This window comes from Rhinolophus sinicus, chromosome 2 (assembly GCF_057876585.1).
Source record: "Rhinolophus sinicus isolate RSI-liver-muscle chromosome 2, RSI-T2T, whole genome shotgun sequence".
In the NCBI taxonomy this organism is placed as follows: Eukaryota; Metazoa; Chordata; class Mammalia; order Chiroptera; family Rhinolophidae; genus Rhinolophus; species Rhinolophus sinicus.
The window spans coordinates 6,392,321-6,413,332 of NC_142502.1; the positions used below are offsets into that span (position 1 = coordinate 6,392,321).

General features: G+C 49.1%; 1 protein-coding gene across 5 annotated transcripts in view; it reads left to right on the forward strand.

Moving 5' to 3' along the window:
• Window positions 1-21,012, forward strand: part of AGPAT4 (1-acylglycerol-3-phosphate O-acyltransferase 4) — a 106,697-nt gene that overhangs the window by 65,993 nt on the left and 19,692 nt on the right. For all 5 annotated transcript variants that reach the window (XM_019749823.3, XM_074333788.2, XM_074333789.2 and 2 more), the window contains one exon: window positions 14,200-14,369. In XM_019749823.3, the coding sequence (XP_019605382.1) occupies window positions 14,200-14,369 (170 nt within the window). The remainder of the gene's footprint in view (window positions 1-14,199; window positions 14,370-21,012) is intronic.

Consider the following 21,012-nt stretch of genomic DNA (forward strand, 5'->3'; position numbering starts at 1 on the left):
GACTCCCAGTTAAATTTGAATTTCACATAAATGAATAAATTTTTGGCATGACTGTCCCAGAAAGTGCATGGTGCATCCTTTAGTATAACTATGTCTTTCATTTAGCATTGCATGAGACGTACTTACGCGAACGAATAATTTGTAGTTTATCCGGTAGTCAAATTTCACTGGGCACTTGGTATTGTATCTGGCAATAGGGACAGTATACGACCTTCTTGACACCACTAGTGAGAAGTCTCACTTGGACCAACTGATTTAAGATAATTTCTGAACGATCTGGTGACCTTGTTTAGTCCAAGTCTGAAAGAAGAATAAACAATGTACACATTCCCCTCCACTATTAAAAGTTGCCCTAGCAAAGAAGTTGCTCTTTTAGAAAAGACAAAGTTAAGTATCCTGGAGGCTGGCTGCTAGGTTGAGACGGAAGCAATGTGTCGTGTGAAGAAAAGGTTTTTTAAAAAACAATTTCAGGGTAGTTTCTCCTTCACACTTCGGGCCCTAAAAATTACTTGGGGAATTGTGTCTATTTTAGCATCTTAATGTTTTTATCCTTTTCAAAATCACAGTATATGTATTTTTCTGTGAGTAATGAATTTGAATTATGAAAATAAGCAAATTGTATTTCAATGAGAGGAAGGTGAGAGAAGACATTAAATAGATGAAAATTTAGAATAGGTATTTATCTTAAGTAGGTTTTAAACTTTGCTTTAAATGTTCCTAAAGGGATTAGTAATTTCTTAAGGTAAATTTTAGAATTAAAAAATAACTTAATGAAAGGCCTTGAGGACGCTACCAGCCTTAACTAATTTTTGACGTGATCTGGATCTTTGGAATGTTCTCTTAGCTAAAGCTCACGCTGTCCCCCAGGTTGTAGAATGCAAATACTTACTGATATTTGTGCAAGCCCTGTCCTGCAGGCTGTAGGCAGCACAACAAGATGGGCAATTTACTGGGACTAAAGGAAAAGGCTGACAATTCCACCCTTACATCAAGAGTTTATTAAGGGAGCTTATTTAAGGAGCATCTTGAGTGGCAGGAAACGGACGTGGATGTCCTTCAAACCATGTGGCAGGTGCTAAGGGGGTTATATAGAACAGGGCAGGATGGATGGGGTACTGGGCATGACCCATCCCAGATAAGGGGAAAATGCCTTACATGCCTACAGGGCAGAGGTCTGTTCCAGGAGCCAGCAGGCCTGGGGCATAGAGGAGGGGTCACTCACAATCTCTGGAGGCAATCTCTGTTCTGGCCTGATCTAGCGGGATCTAGCTCGAGGGTCCAGCAGGGGTCAGGCAGTGGTCACATCCTGGAAGTCTCTCCTCCACACTCTACCCATCGTGACTGGCTCTTACAACCTCACACCCCTCCCTCTTCCTCGGGGTGCCCAGAATGGTCAGCGAGGGGCTTCATTAGCAGGGAGGTAGCTCCCACAGTTGCCAGTTTATGTCATTGGAGACAGTTCACAGCAACAATACAGACACATGCAAGAAAAGAGACAAAAGAAGCAATCCAAGTATTAGTGACAGTTTTTCCTACCATGTTCCCCAGGACCCTGTTGCCGTAAGACTGTCCAAACCTGCAGAGAATTCTTACAAACATTTTTTGAGCCAAACAGAGGATATGCCTGGAAGCATGATGGGATGGGAATTCACATCCAGGCTGTCTGACTGCAAAGTACATTGTTACCAATGGGAGATTTAGAAGAGAGAAAAATTACTTTTGATGGAGGGGGGAGAGAGGGGCATCAAGAAAAACTTCACAGATGTGACTTCATTTGAGCTGAGACTTGGAAGACAGATAAGGTTGGTACAGAAAGGAAGGGCCTTTGGGGCCAAGGAAACAGCTTGAGCAGGAGGCTAAAGCTTGGAGTAGGTACAGTGAGTTCTAGGTAATTCCAGGAACAGCATGGAGTTCAACTTGACCTTGGCTTGAGGTGTGTGGTGGAAAAAGTGGAAAAGCGTCGACCAGACAGTAGGGCCTGGTTAAGGAGTCCCAGGTCCTCTGCAGGTGGTGAGGGGCCAGTGACAGTGTTGACAGGGTTACGCTGGCGTCAGACACAGACCGGACGAGAGGAGCAGGTAACACTAGAGGCAGAGAGACCAGGGAGAAAGTCACCTAGGGGTGACAAAGGGAGCATTGAAAATGGAAAAGAGGATGGATAACAGTAGACGCGGACAAGGTAGGACTGACAGGACCGGGGCAATGGACCGTGGGTGGCAGGAGAGACCAAAGTGTGTGAGCAGATGACCTGTGAGTTGGCTGTGAGTTGCATTTCTTGGCAACATGTCAGTGGCTGTTTGTGGAGACGCTCCCGGAGATAGCAGGGAGGTGAGTGGAGGTCCCGTAGGTAGGTAGTGCCTTCAGGAGTTACCACATTCCAGAGCCGGATCATCTGTTTTGTAGGCTGAGACACTTGATTTGTTGTTATTTTAATCAGGCTCCAATGAACTCGTATTAAGCTACCTTACGAAACACAGAGGAAAGATGGAATGCAGTTGGTCCGGCTCAGCAGAGACGGTAAGATGGAGGGAGCACAAGTGTTGACTGACCGACACGTTTTTGCTCTGAAGCTGGTGTACATGTGGGTTCAGGTCGCATTCAGGGAGCCGATGAGGACACTGTCCAGCTCAGCAAAGGCCACTGGGTGGATGCGGGGTGCGGCACCCCCAGTGACTGGGTATGCAGTGGGAGATGTGTATCCGCCATGGAGGCAGAACACGGGGTCACTGTCAGCCTTCGCTCTGGGAGGTGACGTGGCCATTCGTCCTGAATGACCAATGTGCTTTCCAGTCGATGCATTTTTCTCTACAAATGTGTCCCTTTCTTTAGATGAAGTAGGTTTCTGAGTCTGGCCTGGAGATCATTTTTCCTCTCTAAGGTGACATCTGCAAATGTCTGTACTGTCTTTGGTATCTGTGTTTACATTTTGCTTTGAGAAGACTACGTTGGGTACCCTACTTCCAGGTTGAACGTGTGTCCCACCCACAGGCGTACAGTGAGCACCCAGCTTCAGAAGTGTAACTTCCATTCAAGGATGCAGGGAAAGGCCCTCCATCTTCGAGTAGAGCACGTGGGCCTGAGGCTTCACAAGGGATCGCATCTTTGTGTGTCTGGGAAGGGGAACGTGCAGCGTACGACCACAGCTTCTTACTTCTTGGCTTCAGAGCCTTTTTTTCCTTAAAGCAACTTGGCAAGTAATTCTGGAAGGACCACTCTGAGACCTTAGCGAGGGTAGTAGAAGTTTAAGCTTCCAGAAACCTCTGGAAAGTTGAGTAACACCACTTTTCATCATAGCTCAAGAGTGGAAAGGAGCCCCAAAGCATACATACCCGTGTCACTAAGCCGGAGGCACATGCAAGAGCAGTTCAGAAGGCAAGCACGCATCAGAAATTGGGGTCTGGGGTAGTTTCCAAAGGAGGGGGCTTTTTCTTGTGTCTCAAGGGGCACTGGGATTTGGATCAGGCAGGAAAGAGAGGTGTCGGTCGGTGTACGATGGGTCCGAGGGAGGAGAGGATGGGGTACATGGCCGTTGGGTGGCTGCTCTCTGCCAGACACGTTGCAGCGTGTTAGTAAGTCCTCACCTGACGTGGACATTGCTGATCTCAGTTCTGTGAGAGGGCATGGACGTCCCTCCCCTGTGAGGCCCACACCTGGCACAGAAAACGCTTAGTTCTTGCTCACTTGATTAGAGTCAGAAACACGGCCCCAAGCCAGTAGCTATGGAAGAGCTTTTATTTACCATCGGCCAGGGCACTGATGTTTGCGCTCCACCACAGTCCACATGTGGGATTATCTCCACTTCACACCTCAGGGGACTGAGGGGAGACAACAGCTGCCCAAGGTCACTGTGCTGAGAAGCCTTGAGGGTTGGAGTCCAACCTCTGTGGCGGGGCTAAGGTATGGGGGACCTTACTGGGTGGCCGTGGGAACAATGGAAACAAGAATTTCTTACTTGTCCATCATCAAGCAAAGGGAGAGGAAAGGAGTGAATACTTTTACACTCTGGGAACTGTAGGCCTTTAATCTTTTAATGAGTGGCATTGAAACATAGAGTGTTTTCAAATTGTGTTAAACCTTCATCGCTCTCAGAAATTTAAAAAATGGAAATCCATATATGGCCTTGCTCTGCATTTTACACATGGATGCTTTCCTGAGATTCCCTTCTTTGTCTCCCTCCTGTTGCCCCTCAGGGCAGTGATGCCTAAGGACAAAGGTGTTTGTCCTTTGATTTGAACCTGGAGTCATCCTCCACGGAAGACGGAACTTGTTTCCTTTCGCTTTTTATTATGAAACTCTTAAAAATATATAAGAGCAGAGAGAATAGCATAAGGATTCTATTCACAGCACCACGATTTGTATTCACAGCACCACGATTTAACTTTAAATATTTTATCATACCGACAGTTACTGAATTATTATAATTGCTGAAAATTCACAGTGAGTCCAGACATTGTTTGTCATGAAATATCATCTCAAATTATTATGAGGTGTGTTTTGTAAAGAAAAAGAACGTCTTAAAAACATAATCACAATATCATTATCAAAATTATTGTATTTTGCCATGTATAATGCACACTTTTTTAACCCAAATTTGTGAGGGAAAAAAAATAAAGATGCGCATTATACATGGGTAGCGCTAATTCCCTATTATATAAATGTTTTAAATTCCTTTATTTATGCTTATGAGTTAAAAGTGTAAAAATAAATAAATAAATAAGTGCTAAAATTCCTTTGTAATACAAAACACAAGTACCTGAATATAAACAAATAAAAATTTGATTTAAAAAATTGAAACAAAAGGGTTTTTTTTCCCCTGAAAGTTTGGGCCAAAAATGTGGGTGTGCATTATACACGGCAAAATACGGTAATCTTTTGATAGTGTCGTGTTGTGTGATACCATCTAGATTCGAGGTTCTCCAACTGGTTCCAAACATTTTTTCACCCTTGGTGTGTTTAAATCAGGATTTAAATAGGGTCCAGACAGACCCCCCCACTCACAGAGCTCTTTTTTTTCTCTGCCTTTGTCCTGGAGAAAGTGCCACATTCTGGGGTGAGCTTCACCTGCTCTGCCTGCCTCCCTGGGCAGCGAGCTGAGGCCAGACAGGAGCGCTCCATGGATGCAAGTTCATCCCCGTCCCCAGGAGCATTTCACGGTGCTGCTGCTCTGTCTCATGGGCAGTGGGCCTCCCGACGGACACGCGGTGGGAGGTGGTCTCTAGAGAACAAAGCCCCGGTGCTGATGGTTCCTGGTACTCCGAGCTCCTGCTGCTTGCAGGCCCAGGGAAGTCTGATTTCTCGTCTTGCCAAGCGCCCGGCTGAGGTGGAAATGGGCCAGTAAACTTTCACTGGTGACTGAGTGGGAAAGTGTTATGCGGGAGAAGATCCGCAGGGCTTGGGAGAGAAGTAGCCCTGGCGGGGGCCAGAATTACAGGGGGCAGTCAAAGGCTGGAGCTGGGCGAGGCCAGGGAGGGAAGAGCCGTCCATTGCCGCCCCCTATGAGCCAGGACTGCTGGTCCCCGCACTAGGGAAATGTGTCCAAACCCGAGAGCCGGCTTCCTCCGTGTACCCCCGCTTCCTACCAAGCTGCCAGCTCACTTAACTGCAAGTCCACCCCCGCTGCCCAGGGCAGAAATCGTGGGACCGCCCCTTCTCTTCTCCTGTCTGCTCAGGCTTCAGCAGAGCCCTGACCCCAGCTCCTCGTCTGCCCTGAGCCTGCTGCACTTGACACAACACACAGGCAGCCTCTCAGAGTGCCTTCCTGGCTCTAAGCCCTGGAAATACCGTGCCTAGGGCGGGTCCCTTACCTGGTAGAGGTTACATTCTGGCAGGTCATGTTACTGAGGGCACATCATGCTTCGTGCTGACCTTCCAGTGCCTTCTGGAGAGGCCATCCATCTCGGGCCCTCTGTGGAAGGTCCGCCTGGCCCCCGGTGTCCCCTGCTGTCCCCTTCTGTTGCCCTCCCAGCACTTACGGCCATCAGCCATGCTATATGTTTATGGGGGTAGCTGCTTATTGCTTGTCCCCCCGACTAGAATTCCTTTGCTCCCACATCTAAGCAGGCTCTGCGTCAGTATTCGGTGGGTGAATAAGAACATTGATATACCTGGGACGGGCTAATCAGACGGCACAGGTATCGTGGCTCCATGAGCTGCTTTTTTGGAAGGGAGTGTTGAAAAGCCAAAATGTCAGGACAACCAGAGTGGTAGGGTGGGGAGGGGGCACTAAGCCCTTCCTTTCCCTCCTCCCACCTGAGTATTCTGAGGGAAGGTGGGAGCATAGTGCTTCTCCTGGCTACTGTACTCTGCCGTCAAGACAGTCGTATTTCTGAATGTTTTGCCTCCTTCTGACATCTTGACCCAATCATTGGAAGCAGAGTGGTGACTCCACTTTATAAAAAGCGGCTTTCCCACTCCTGACATTAGTCGCCCAGGTTCATACTGTAAATGCTTGTAGCATGTGTACCACCTGCTCTCAGTGCACCTCTGTCTCTGAATCAATTACCTGCTTCCCCTCTCCTGTTTGCTCGGGTGTGAGTGGTAAGGAGACAGCATTTCCACCCCGTTCCAAGCATCCATTTTCATGGCCCTTCATCACCCAGACCTGTCATCTATCTCAAGGCTTGGGCGGCAGGTTACACCATAGCAGCATCAGTTCTTAAGACCTGAGCTCCAAGAACATACCAGGTCAGGTCCATTCCTTCCGCAACCCGCCAAGGGGTATAGAAAACAGGCTGTTTGAAGGCTGGGAGGAGGACAGTGATGGAGGATGCCATCTCATACCAAATCCACCTCCATCAGAGACGTGCTGGAGGTCTTCTCAAACTTTTTGTCTTTCTCAACCTCTCTAAGGAACCTTTTTAGACATTGTTTCCCTGATTGTCCCCATGACATTGCAATAGCACGTATATGCTGTGTATTTGTCCATAGGCTCCTTGCCTCAGCGCCATTCGAAGACCTGGGTGTGTGAGCAGGAAAAGCTTGGAGGACTCCAGGGTGGGGATTGAAATGTTGCAGGTACACCTGGGCTCCCAGTTGAGTGTCACAGAAAGAAGGCGCTGAAACCTTGTTGCGGCCAAAAGGCACATGTTGGTGAATTAACTAGAAATAGTTCAGAATAAAATACAAACAAGTGCCCACGTGTGCAGAGCACACTGAGTTAGGAGGTGAGGTAGACAGTGTGTGGCCTTGGATCTAAGATTTTGTGGAGATAGGTGTGTATCGCACCTGGAAGGATGGGTGCGGCATGGTCAGGAAGGCAGACGTGGGGAAAGGAGAGGAAGTGAGAAGCATGGTCTGTGTGCATGGCTGGGCACGGGGGACCCAGCTCTAGCCGGGTGTGGAGCTGGCTGGGGGTGCCGCGAGTGGGGACGAGCCACTAGCTGGCTCCACAATAGATCCCGGAGGCGGATGGGGACCAGCAGGCAGCTGGCCTCCGTCAGGAACCCCAGGCTCTGCATCAAGCACTTCAACACTGGAGATGCGTTTGGTTAACCCCACGCCCTTTTGCAGCGTCTCCGTGGCTCACGAGGGGTCAGCCCTGGCTTCTGTGTGTGCTCGATACATGCTGGGGGCCAGAACTGGGACAAAACCTTTCTGTTTACTCAGCTCCCACTAATTGTTCAATTTTGTGTTTTTATTCCAATTTCTGTACAGGGCCCAGAGTGCTGGGTAGGCACCTGTAACTTGATGAATGACCTGCAGGTGTAGGGTGCAGTACAGGTGCACAGGCCAGGGGACAGGTGCACAGGCCAGGGGAGAGGTGCACAGGCCAGGGGGCAGGTGCACAGGCCAGGGGACAGGTGCACAGGCCAGGGGACAGGTGCACAGGCCAGGGGGCAGGGGCACAGGCCAGGGGACAGGTGCACAGGCCAGGGGACAGGTGCACAGGCCAGGGGACAGACACACTCCTGCACATGTGGTACTGGAGGGAGACAGTGTCATTCACACACAAGAAATTTCAGAGCTTCATTTTGGGAGTTTTTTGAGGATGAGAGGTTGAATTATCAGTGAAAGTTAAATTATAAAACGCTATTATAAATACATAATTACATATACTTATGTTAGAGATTACACGTAATTATATATGTAATTGTATAATTATTAAAATTAGATAAACTTAATTATAAAAACCACTTTTCCTTCAGCACGTGTCTCCCATCTCCAAAGATGTGGGAGACACTGACGGTTGACACGTGTTTGCACAATGAGCTCTGATCAGTCCCCGAGATTTCTAGGCCTATCCTGCGGAAACTTTGCCTCCTAATCTTACTAAAGTTCGCGGCCCTTCTACCGAAAGGGGCTGCAGATAGGAGCGAAAGCAGCAGTCCTGTTGGTCTGTGAGGGAGCAGGAACTCAGAGGACGGGTCTGGTGCAGAAGCGGGGATCCTGAGCACCTCCATTTGCCGGGGCCATGGAGAGACCTTGGCTGTGGTTTGAAATGAGCGCAAGGACTCCTGGGGTCCAGGCCGGAATGGACCAGGTGTTGCAGCTGCTCAGCATCGTCTGTGTCTGGGTAGGTGTAGGGCTGCCGGCTCTGGACACTCGGCCAGGTGTATCTCTCTTTTCTCTCCTGCCTGTTTTTCTCTGCTCCTTCATTATTTCTTGTGTGGTTGTTGCTATGTTAGTAGTAGTAGCAGTCGTGTCAGGAGAAGGAAGCCCTGGTTTTATACCAGGCGTGTGTTAAACGCTTTACATACTTGGGTCTCTTTACTGTACAGAAGAGGAACTGGCCACAGGTCTACCTTGGATCTTCCTCTTATCCTCCCCCTCCCTCCTAACATACAATCATGGCTTTTAGTGTCTGCAACCTTGAGGAGCCCTCGTGGCCTTGAGTATCCCCTGTCTGGATTCAACTCCTCGCACACCGGCCGGCCGGCTAACCTCCGCTATTACTGGCTTGTTAGGCAAAAGCCCGAGTGCTGTTTCTGGCTGTGCGTTTTTTAATGTGCATTAATTTGGATACCCACACAAGAAGGTAGATGTTTTGGGGCAAAAGCTGGTCCTTGCTCTCCTGTATGTACCCTGGTGGTGTTTACTATTGACTCCTGGCCTCGTGGTGATAGCTGGTAGGACTGCAATCTGAAAGCCTCGACAAGGGATGTCCCCTAAATAAAGAGTGGGAGGACCCTGCTTTCTCCGTGGCCTCCTCACCTGCCTACAGTTCCCATCAGGACGGCTTGCACAGATGCCCTTTGGTACCCTTCTGAGTCAAATTAGAGGCTCCAAAGAGTGTCCTTTGAAGGAAAATGGTGCCACCATTTCCATGGAGGCAGAGGGTCAAGCACTTCTGTGATCTGCCACCACCCCGGGCAGATGGTGAGTGGGCAGCACTAATGGGTGGTAAATGGATGGAGCTTCTGAAGGACCTCACAGAACCCCAAGGGCATGAGGGCTGAGGGCTGAGAGCACCGCCACCTCCCTGAGCCCTGAGCAGTTGGAAGCCCTGACATTCCACACATGGAGGTATGAAGTGCATCTACCTGGAGTGACAGGTGTCCCACCTCACATGGAGCAGCCCCGTTAGGTAGATGCTCGTCAGCCTGGCAGTCGGTTGTGAAGCTGTCAGAGGAAGCCTGAGCCGGGCCCTGGCCTGTTACCTTGAGACCAGCCCCACAGAAAAGTAGATGAAATCTCAGTTCATGGAGGTGTCGGTGAGTTGTGGGCAGCTATTTACATACTGTGTTTCCCCGAAAACAAGACTGGATCTTATATTAATTTTTTCTCCAAAAGACGCATTAGGGCTTATGTTCAGGGGATGGCATCCTGAAAAATCATGCTAGGGCTTATTTTCCAGTTAGGTCTTATTTTTGAGAAAACACAGTAAGAACATTCAGTAAAACATCAGCCAGTAGGTCCTTCAACTTGAGGCCAAAGGTGTTTGAGTACCTACTGTGTATTGGATATTGGGGCACGGATGCGGAGCTACAAAGATGAAGGAGCCTGGGTGCTGCCACCTGGAGGATACCACGGGTACAGAGGCCCTCCATGCTCTGTAGGAATGTGTGGACTACGCACTCGGCCCCGACCATCACGGACCTCACGGAGTTAGCCCAGGCAGCAGGAAAGAGACCCTTTCCCGCACTGTGGATTCAAGCATGGATTGGGAGAACCTTTCTGGAAGGAAATTTGGAAATATCCATAAAATGTAAAAATATGCATACTCTTCAATCCGTAATTGCACTTTTTGGTATAACTATGTTGGAGAAATACTTTCACAAATACTAAAAAGAATAACATGCATTTTCAAAGATGTTTAATGCAGTATTATTTGTAGCAGTAAAAAGAACAGGGAGCCAATGCTAATCAATGGCAGAATGTCTGTATAAATTATGGTGTGTCCACTGCTGTGCAGTGACTGTTACCCTTTATGAAATTGACATTCTGGCTATATTTGACCTAAAGAAATGAGAGTTTCCTCTATTGAACAAAGAATGAAAGATATCCCTATTCATCCGTTTCTTCATAATTAAAATGGGGATAATAATAGTACCTCATATTCTCATCGGGTTAATAATGGGACTTCATGCAATATCAGGTGGAAAGCTCTTGGAATAGAGCCCACCCCTGGCCAGAACCCAATCAATATTTGCCAATATAATTATATATATGTACTAACATGGAAAGATCCAAAATATGCTGTTTGGAGAGTTTACAAACATCAATAAAACATGAGCCCGTTTGTGGGGGGGAAATGTGTGTGCATGTGTGTGCTTGTCCTGTGTGTAAATGCCGAGAAGCAGAACTACCTTCCAAACTGTTACCGTGTTTCTCTGAAAGTAAGACCGGGTCTTATATTAATTTTTGCTCCAAAAGATGCATTAGGGCTTGTGTTCAGGGGATGTCATCCTGAAAAATCATGCTAGGGCTTATTTTCTGGTTAGGTCTTATTTTCGGGGAAACACGGGATGAATGGTTAACCCTGGAAACGGCGTGTGATTGGGGGTGGGGAGGAGGAAGGGCCTCCCGAGGGTCCAGCTAGAGAAGCAGAGCCACTGGCAGATACCCCTGTAAAGGGACTGGTCCTTATGCATTTGTGGCGGCTGGTCAGGCCGTCTCTGCAGCTCGTGCTGGAGCTTAAAGCCCCCGGGCAGGCAGGCAGGACGGGGTGATGTATGTAACGTAGGGGTGATCAAAAGATTAGGTCCCCCAAACATATCTGCAGCGCCGCCAGGACAGACCGAACCCCCTGCCAGTTCTTACTGCACCTGGCATTCATTGATGGTGGGGCCCCGTCGTCACAGGCAGACACACACACCTGGCCCAGGCGTCGGGAAAGCTGGCAGGGACGAAAGGAGCAGCAGTCGCAGGCCCAGCTGCTCTGGCTCCACAGTGAGGAGGTGAATCAGCAACAATATGTGTGACCTACCACATGGTGCTGCTTCCCTGACACCTGCCAAACCTCCCAAGAATGTCCCTTCTGGGCCCCCTTAACTGCAAACAAACAAGGAAGGGGAGTCTGGGAAATGTAGTGCAGCTCAGCCTAATCGGCACATTGTAAGCCAGCAAAGGGAATTTCACATTTTCCTCTGTATATTCTTTGGTGGGAAAAAAAAAAAAGTAAAAACACAGGAAGGAAAACTCTTCAACACCATGACATTTAGTGTTCAGTTGTGTAACTAACAGCCTATTGGGATGAGTGAGAAATCAGGCCTTTCTCCACCGTCACCACCTGGTCCCAGCCACCATCACCTCTCACTGGGCAACTGCAGTCGCCTCCTAACTGGCCTTCCTGCCTCCACCTGGCTTCCCGATCTGGCACCACTTCAGCCAGACTGATCTTTTCAGAATGAAAATTATGCTGCTGTGTGCCTATTTTAAAATGCTCCAGGGACTTTTCCATTATGAAATCATAAATCATAACTCCTTCCTGTGGTGCAGAAGTCACTGTGACACTCTGCCTGTCTCTGTCCCCACCCCCCTCAGTGACCACAGAGCCTGTGTGCTGTAAGTTTCCCAGACGTACAATAGTAATAAACGGCTGACTGCTTATTGGTTTCCTGTCCAACTTCATGGCTGGTGTCCTGACAACACAGTCTGCTTCGGTACACACAGCGTCTCTGAAAACTTCTCCTGTCCCTCTGTTACAGACAAGAGCTCTGAGACTTCGGAGACATTGAGAAATAGGCTGAAAGTCTCACGACCAGTGAGTGACACCACTAGGACTGCAGCCTGGATGTCTGGGCCCCAAATCCACGAGCATGAAACTCAGCTCTCACCCATCCTAGGAGCAAGTGTTTCCTGTCCCGTCACACCAGGCACCGGGAGGGGAGGGGCCTGACCCTATGTCGGCTGTTACTCCCCAGTCCCTTGCTTCATGCCTGCACACGTTAGGTCACCAGGGTGTGCTAGAGCATAAAGGTGCCGGCACCGTGCTGGGTCCTGGAGTTAAGGCTGGGGTGAGCGAGACCAAGCAGCACAGTCCTTGCCTGCTGGGGCCTGCTGTCTGTAACGGGGGTCACACCCTCAGGCTGCATCACACGCTGTGATAAGTGCTATGAAGGGCCTTGGGGAACCTGTGACTCGGCGCACGGCCTGACCTTGGGAGGGGAGGAGCAAGGCACAGAGAGGCATTCAGGAGACCTTTGCAGAACGACAGCGGGATGTGAGTCCCAGGGAACAAGTCAGCGTCATCTCACTGTTCCCGTGGAGCTCTGCTTTGGGACTTTTCCGGGCTTCATGGCCACAGTGGAATAGGCTGTCCTGCCCACTATCTCTTGGAAGAAATCAGGGCAGCAGTAGAAGTATCTGTCTACCCAGTGGGAGCAAACTGTCCCTCTGTCCCTGCCGGCAGGGCTGCCCTGCTAGCCCTTCTGAACACTGATCTTTGTTCCTTGACCCACCACTCTAGGCCCCACCAATGTCACTGTCTGTGGGACAGCTGACTGGGGACTTGGCATTTTCTCAACTCAGGAATTGGCCAGCACTTTTCGTTGTCAAGTAAGGGGAGTGTTTGGGTTTGTTTGTAATGATACTGGTAGACACGGAATGCCTGGATTTGGTGGGAACTTATTGTGTGACATGTACCTTCATTCTCACAGAACCCTAGGAAGCAACCCCATTCTAACGATTAGGACACTGAGCCACTGTGCAGTTCATTTGTCCGAAGTCCCACAGTGCTCACTGCTTAGAAACTAGACTGCAATGCCTTCTAGAGAGTTTCTGATGTTCCGTTTCAAAAGCATCCATCTCCACCCTCAAGGAGAAAGGTTTCCGAAAGCAGCCATTCAAACCTTTAAGACATGCAGCTTGGTCAGGGTCAGGATCATGCGTGCGTGCATGCGTGCGTGTGTGTGCGTGCGTGTGTGTGTGTGTGTGTGTAGGGGGTGATGAGTGAGTGAGTCCTCTGCTGAATGTGTACCCCACTAACCAGTGATAAAAATAGGGTACGGCCTTCACAGAGGACTTGCACACCCACCCATTCAGCTGCCGAACACCTTTAACAGTTCATTTCAAACTGCTATATAGCTATAGTTGTACTCACCAACGTTCAACTGTTTTTCTGGACAATTTCCACATAGAGACTTTTCCTGAGGCTACCAGATTTGGGAATTGTTCACTGGATAAAGTCATATTGGTCATGGTGCCTGAAGAAGAAAAAGAGACTTTTCTATTTTTCACAAGCTCCTAGAACAACTGTTTTAATACTTTCCCATAGGCCAGCAGGGTAACTGCTCTGACTGACCCCCACCCTTCAGGTGCCAGGATTTCTGCGTCCTCACGCCGAAGCTCTCACACCTCGTGCACTCAAGTGTCTCAGGTGCGAGAGAAAAATTGGGTATTTAGTGTTCTTTGATGGGGTTTATAAGTATCCCAATTAGTCATTCCGCAGGATGTTAAGAATTCTGTATATCATCTCACGCTGCTGTAAACACAGGGCATGAATTCTTGATGGATTCAGGCTTTCTGATTTATTTTTCCCCAAGGTACTTGATCAAGGAATGCAAGTCATTTGTCTTGTCAAAGCTTTCCATCCTTCCCTGCAGACGGTTGTGGAGTCTTTCTTGTTTTTCCCTCCGTGTCTAGACCCTTTCAGGGACTGGGGTCTGGGCTGGAGTGATTGAAAACGTTACCCCTAGAATAGTTGCCATCTGCCCCCCAGCCAGGCAGGCAGAAGCCTTGCTCCCAGCCCATCAAGCGGAGCCAGCCCTGGGTCACAAAGGACGCAGGAAATAAACGCCTGTCTGTTGTGCTTTGTTCCAGAGCTGGTAATGCTGCTGGAGTGGTGGTCGGGCACCGAGTGTATCATCCACACGGACCCCCAGGCCTACCCCCAGTTTGGGAAAGAAAACGCCATCGTGGTTCTGAACCACAAGTTTGAGATCGACTTTCTCTGCGGTTGGAGCCTGGCCGAGCGCTTTGGGGTTTTGGGGGTAAGTCGGACGCCCGTTTACCCTCCTGACACATTTCTCTGGTTCTCACCGTAACTTGCCTTTGGCTCTCAGTCATCCAGAACTTGCAGACGCATTGAGAGTTTCTACTTGATGGAGTGTTTTGAACCAGCTGCGTTTGCTCCTGGTGGGGACTGAAGACGAACATCTCACGAGCCGTCGTAATATCTACTCAGCTGTTCCTATGGGCTCGGCACTTTACATGCAGTTGGTTTGTTTGATCCTTACAGAAAAGCTTAGGAGTAAGTGAGACACGCCCTTCCTTTTCAAAAGCTACTTCGAATCATGTGCTCAGGACCACACAGCTGTGGAGCAGCTTTGGGCTTGAACTTGTCTTGTTTGCCGCCTCTTATCCTTCATGCCTGTGCGCTGCGGCTTTCCTGGCTCACAGGCGTCATTCGCCTCTGAGTTTTCAATTTTGGGCTCAAGGAAGTTGAATCCCTAAGTGAGAGAGTTTGAGCTGCAGAATTTAGAATAAATAGGAAATTCCGGTTTTCTTTAACTAGTTTGACTTCTTGCATGCCCTTGGGTCTGGGTCTCTTCAGGTGACTTTTGTCCCCTTCAACACGTTGCGCTGTGTAATGGCTGAGCCTGTGTCAGATAGCTGAATCGAGTCATTGGGGGACCCTGTATTCCAACAGGAGTCACAGCCTGGTGTGGCCCTGGCTACGAAAGGCTGTGACAGTTTGCACCAGAACGCAGGTTACTCTCCCCCGCAGACAGGTGGGGGGCTGGTCACATCACACTTGTATTTGGTGGCCCATGGAGACAAAATCAGTGTAGATGACTGAAGACCAGGGAGAGTAGATGGGACAAGAGTCCATGGGCCACATTCCCCGGGACGGTCCCTGGGTATCCAGGACCTGGGGTGCCTGCCAAGCCTCAGAGTCCACAGCGGAGCTTTTGGGGTCTGTTTGGCTCTGCTTGTTTGGGAAGATCCTTGGCCAAGGCGGATGCAATAGCCTCAGGACACATTTTGTATATACTTTTAAACGTTTGTGTATTTTTAAAGTGGGGGCAAAAGGAGAGAGAAGGAAATGATGTAAGAAACACATCCCATTAATGTCATTAAGACAAATGGCGTTGCTGTACCATTAAATGGCCAAAAGGCAGCTAAGGTCTTCAGCAGTTTTTCAAGAGATGGAAACAGTGTGTTAAATCACTGTTGCTGCATTAAGGCTTCTAGAAAACGGGGTTGCTATTGAGTGAATGCACTGAAAGGATTTCTAGGAAAGGACAGGCCCTCCTGCCAACAGTTTTCTCTTTTGTTTTCCTATTTATTCTTCCAGTACTGACTAGATATCTTCATGTGTGAGCGCGTGCACATGTGTGTGTGTGTGTGTGTGTGTGTGTGTGTGTTCAAATATATTTTCAGGAACAAACTGAAAGTTCTAGTATCTACCTTTCTCTGTTTTAGACAGCTCGGGAGAGATCTTGACTATGGTTTTGTGGTTTCATTATCTCTGAGAGGAGAGAGAAAATATATAGTCCTAACCCCATGTGGGTGCAAACGATTAATGACAAGCCGGCGCCTGTGTCTTCACACCCTGAAGACGTGTTGTGCTGCCTCGGGGCTCGATTTCTGGAACACCGGCTACTCCAAGTGTGGTTTAGAGGCAGCTGGTGGCTTTGCAGGCTCCGCTTGTGGCTTGGTGGTGTTCATGCCAAGCCTGGGAAAGCCTGTGTACTTTGGGGTGGGGGTCCCTGTGGTATAACAGTGACACTGGGGGACTTGTAGGCCGTCCCCTGATGCCCTGGTAGCTCTAGGGACAGCAGCTCTCCGTGCGCCATTCACCTTATTTATGCTGTTTCTAATCCTTAGGACATCCTGTTAGTTATGTTTTATAAATGCTCAGAACCTCTGGTTGGGTAACGAATTTGCCCCAGGAGAGTACCTGGTACGCAGCCTGATTTCAACTTCTGCTCTTTCCCCTGGGGCGGGGAGAGGAAATGCTACGGGGCCCCAGGCCTTCGGGATCTGCTCCAGAAATGGCCCTGCAGCTTGCCCAAGATCAGGGCCACCTGTGGGCAGGCCCCAGGCTTCCCGTCGCTCCTGGCTGGTGGTCGGTGCAAGGCTCATTCTGAGGGGATGGATTCTTTCATCAGGTCAGGGGTGGGGCCGGCAGGAACTAACAAGGCAGCGGTACAACAACCCAGAGTCAGCAGCCACAGGGGCACAAATAGCAGAAAAGGGTGGAGCCTACATGTGTTCAGAGGAGAATCACGTGTGAGAGGACTCAACACTGAAAGCGACCCAGGAGTGAGAGGAGACCCAGGACTGAGAGGGGACCCAGGATGGGAGAGGGGACCCAGGACTGGAGAGACCCCGGGACGAGCAGGAAACCCAGGACTGAGAGCTAGAAGCTTTCACGAGTGTAACAATCTCAGCACTATTTAGGGTTTTCACTGAGGACTTTGAAATCCATGTCACTTTACACCCTGAGCACAGGGTGCCGTGCAGGTGCACTGAACGTGATCACACAGAACCCCGGTTCCCCAACCTGAAATGGTCTTTTCATCCCAACCTGGATTTCTCAAATGAATACTGTGCTGGAAGCATTCTGTTTCTTCCTCTTAAAACTCAAACGATGGAGGCTGCACATACAGGGTGTGAGCAGGCCTCCTGTACCTGGAGTTTCAGGAGACCCCACCCAGCAGTGAGACAGGCAGAGGGATGCATCTCCGATTCTTGCTGCTCTTTGAGGAGCCCTGCAAACCTCCAAAACCATGGGAAGGGTGGAAAGGGCCAGTGGGTGACCACATTGCTCTCTCCACCAAGCACTGGGAAACAACCAGAACTGGGGCTGTGCAAATTCAGGTGAAGCCCCTGCCGCCTGGAGAGGCTGAGGCAGGGGGTGGTGACCTTGGCGGAGTCTGGGCAGCTCAGGGGGAAGCTTCCAGGCCATGTTCTCCTGGGGGACAATTTGCCATCTCTCTGTGTCTCCTGGAGCAGCTGAGGTCCAGTGGGAAGACATGGTTCCTGATGAGCTGCCTGGCCTCTTTCCAAAGTCACCCATTCATTTCTATGACCTTTGAAAAAAACGAAATGCCATCTTGTTACATTCATTGTTCAGCAGTACCTTTTGTCTTAAATGACCTTCCCCCCAAAAAATCACCTGATTCATCTCTTTTCTTAAAATAACACATGATGTTGAGATGCTTCTGGAGTCAGAGGAGTCAGAGATGCTTCTGGAGTTAGAGAAGGGACAGAGGAAGGTTCTTGATGGCATTCTTTCATCTTCCCATGTAACCGCTCAAGAGAAAGTGAGTTTAAATTGAAGCAAGTGAAATTTTCAGACATCCTGGAGAAAGGGGTATTATATAAAGCATCTGAGCCCTGTGTGGTCATTCTGGTGTCCTGTCCCTGGACGCTGTGGTTCCTCTGCGAGCTGGCATTTCGTGGCGTGGGCTCTGGTTATGACCTTTGACAAATACCCTGACTACTGTCTGGGCGTGAGAGTTACCTGAGGAGAGTTGAGAGCGTGTGTCACCAAAGAGCCAAACAAACCAGGATGTGCAATGCAAAAAGTCAAGGCTTCTGAAGCTTCAGGTCCATGTTTACTTATCTTTTGGCCATCGCAACATGTGCATGTGGCCCCCGTAAGGTTACGTAAGGTCACGTTTGTCTGGGCTTTGAGTAGCGCCAGGCGCTGGTGAGCATTCCTTACGTAGCAGCTGTTCTTATGATACTCATCTGCTGGGTAGGTGTGGCTGGGTGAACCCACAGGCCAACTGGGATGCTTTCTTCAGATCTTTACAGAAGCCACAGAGATTCCTTATCTATGGCAGCATGACAAGGCCCCAAATGAAGTGGCTTGAAACAACAAGCAAGTCTTATCTTGGTTTGTGTGGTCGTGGGTTCTGGCAAGCATCGAGAAGTTGCAGTCAGGCTGCTGGCTGGGGGAGGCGGGAGCTCTGCCCCTGTGTTCATTCATGTGTTTGTTTCCAGGCCTGATCTCTCCCCAGGGCCTCTTCTCAGGGTTTCCCCTGGTCCTGGCACCTGGCTTCCCCCAGGGAGAGTAGTGCAAGAGAGAGGGGAAGAAGCACCCAGGGCTGAAACCACAGCCTTTTTATAACCGAAACTTGAAAATGTATTCTGTTGGTTGGAAGGGACTCAATGAGCCCAGCCCTCATTCCAGGGAAGCAGGTGGGCTGCCCAGAGTGTCATTACCAGGAGGTAAGGGTCCCTGGGGCCAGTGTAGAGGCTGCCTGCCACCCACAGCATGACGTTTAGTCCCAGACACTCATATTTTCCATTTAGTAAATATTATTAAGGAGATACATTCCCGCTCAACCAGAAAACAGATTGAATTTTCATTGCTTGTCTTTGTACAGGGAGAGGTAGAAAGAAGAAAGTGGAATCATTGCTCAGAAGGAGAAGGCACTCTGTTTGATGTCACTAAACTCTGTGCTGCCTTCTGAATATGAGGACTGAGGATGATAACGATCGCTACGTCTTCAGATATTTATCCAACAAAAATGCACTGTGTGTACTTTCTGTAGAACACATTGTCCTGGGTATTATAGAGATACAAAGACGGACTGCAAAACAGTCCTTGCCGTCAAGGACTTTATAATAAAGAAGGGGCATACTGCCTGCCACAGCAGGGCTCGAAGAGGGCAACAGTAGCGGTAGGATGTTTGCAGGGGGTGGCAGTGTGCGGGCAGGCAGAGGGGATACCCAGTCAGCCCCTGCAGTGGCACCTAGGGGTTCCTTGTCATCTCGGTATCCTTTCTTTTACTGGGGTGGTTTCAGGGAAGACCTGGGGTAGAATATTGGGGGGCAAATTTTGGTGTTTGGGGTAGCTCTGTTTACCAATCTGTGGGGAAGAATTTCAATATTTTAACAAACTGGTACATTTTGGGGCTTACCTGCACACTGACTGTTAGCCCTCAGGGTAGAAGCTGCCAGAAGGTAAGGACATGGAATGAGGCCTTGAAGAATAGGAATAATTTTAGGAGGGGACGAGGGATTGAGGGATCTGATAAGGACTAGAAGGTATAATTATGAGGCAAGGGGCAGAGATGGGAAGTGTCAGGTAGGGACCGAAAGGGAGACTGTGAGTGCCATGCCCATCGGTGAGGGTGTGGCCAGTCGCCAGGGTCCTTGGCTGTGCCGACACGTTCTTCCCCATCTGGGCCTGGCCAGGCGAACACATTCCCCCAAAACACAGTCTCAGTTCACTGGCCTCCAGCTCTGTCTCAGGTTGCTGCAGGGTGACTTTGGACTTATTGAACCAAATCAGACACAGTGATCTGGCCATCCATGCTGCCATGTCGCTGTCCTCGCCTGGGCAGAGGTGGTGGCCTGCATGCTGGCTGTGGGTCAGACAACCAGCAGATGTCCCAAGACCCTAGAAAATCACTCAGGAGCTGACACGAGAACTGAAGCCAAACTGTTGGTATTGGGATTTAATTTTACCAGGATGCTTCTGGTCACTCATGTTAAATATGGTTCTTTCTGTGAAAATGCACACGCAGCTGAAAACCAACATTTCTTGAAGTTGGGTTATAAAAGGATCACGTTTCTAACTAAAATTTTTCTGCAGGAAAAATGCGCAGACTGGTTTATAAAGGCTACGTGCGTGTTATTTCCTATAAACCTTCATCAATTGTAACATTCCCCAAAACTGTAGGTTTCTTATGCTTTGTTTTGAACATCTAAAACTTAGCAAAAAAGTAAATGCTCTGGAAGATGAACCTATGTCTCCTATGCTCAGCTATCAGGAACAATTATTTCTTTCTTGCTCTGATTCTAGAACATAAGCGTGGCAGGGAGAGATAGATGTGAAGGCAAAAAAGACAGTGGCTTTGGTGTGGACTTGAACCCCGGCTCCTCTGTTTACCAGCTTTGTGACCTTGGGGAGTTTTATGTGACTTTTCTGAATTTCAGTTAACAATTCCCATTTCGTGCTGTTTTAAGGGTTTAATGAATATATAAGGTATATGAATACATGTCCTGATTTAATGAACATAGATAGAATGCCTAATGCAGATTAGGTGTGCAATAATTATTCATTTCCTGGTCCCTATCTAGTTTCACTTCATTTATGTTTTCTTATAGTAGAATGAGGTGTGAAGGTTAGACAAGAGCTTGAATGTTTTACTCGATGGGATTGAACCCGCCGTTCTAGCCCTGGGTCCCCATGCAACTGAAACCACCCATCATTTTTATGCAATAGAAACAAACCATGGCTGTACCGCCTTTATCCCAGTTGCTTCATACGTGCTTGTCGAGTTCTCTTTGGCTAAAGAGCAACGAGAAATTTCTAGATGTGAAGAAGGGTTTTTTGGTTTTTTCCCCCTTTGCGACAGATACACCTGCAGCCATGCTTAGGGCCGCTTCCTAGCACCCTCAGTGCTGGAATCACGTGGGCATTTAGGAAACACACTCTGCCACTTTCCGCCCTCACCCTCACTTGGTGAAATGAGCAGCTGTGTCCACAGTACTCCAGGCACCACCCATTACACTGAGAGTGGGCACAGGCACCTCTTTTTGCCTCTAAATGTTCACCAGTTGGGCCAGACATGCTGGGATCTGGGTTGTCTGGATAAGGATTATACAGAGACTGGTAACAAGGTGAAGTCCCTTCCTGTCCAGGGAGCCAGGGAGCCACGGGCCAAG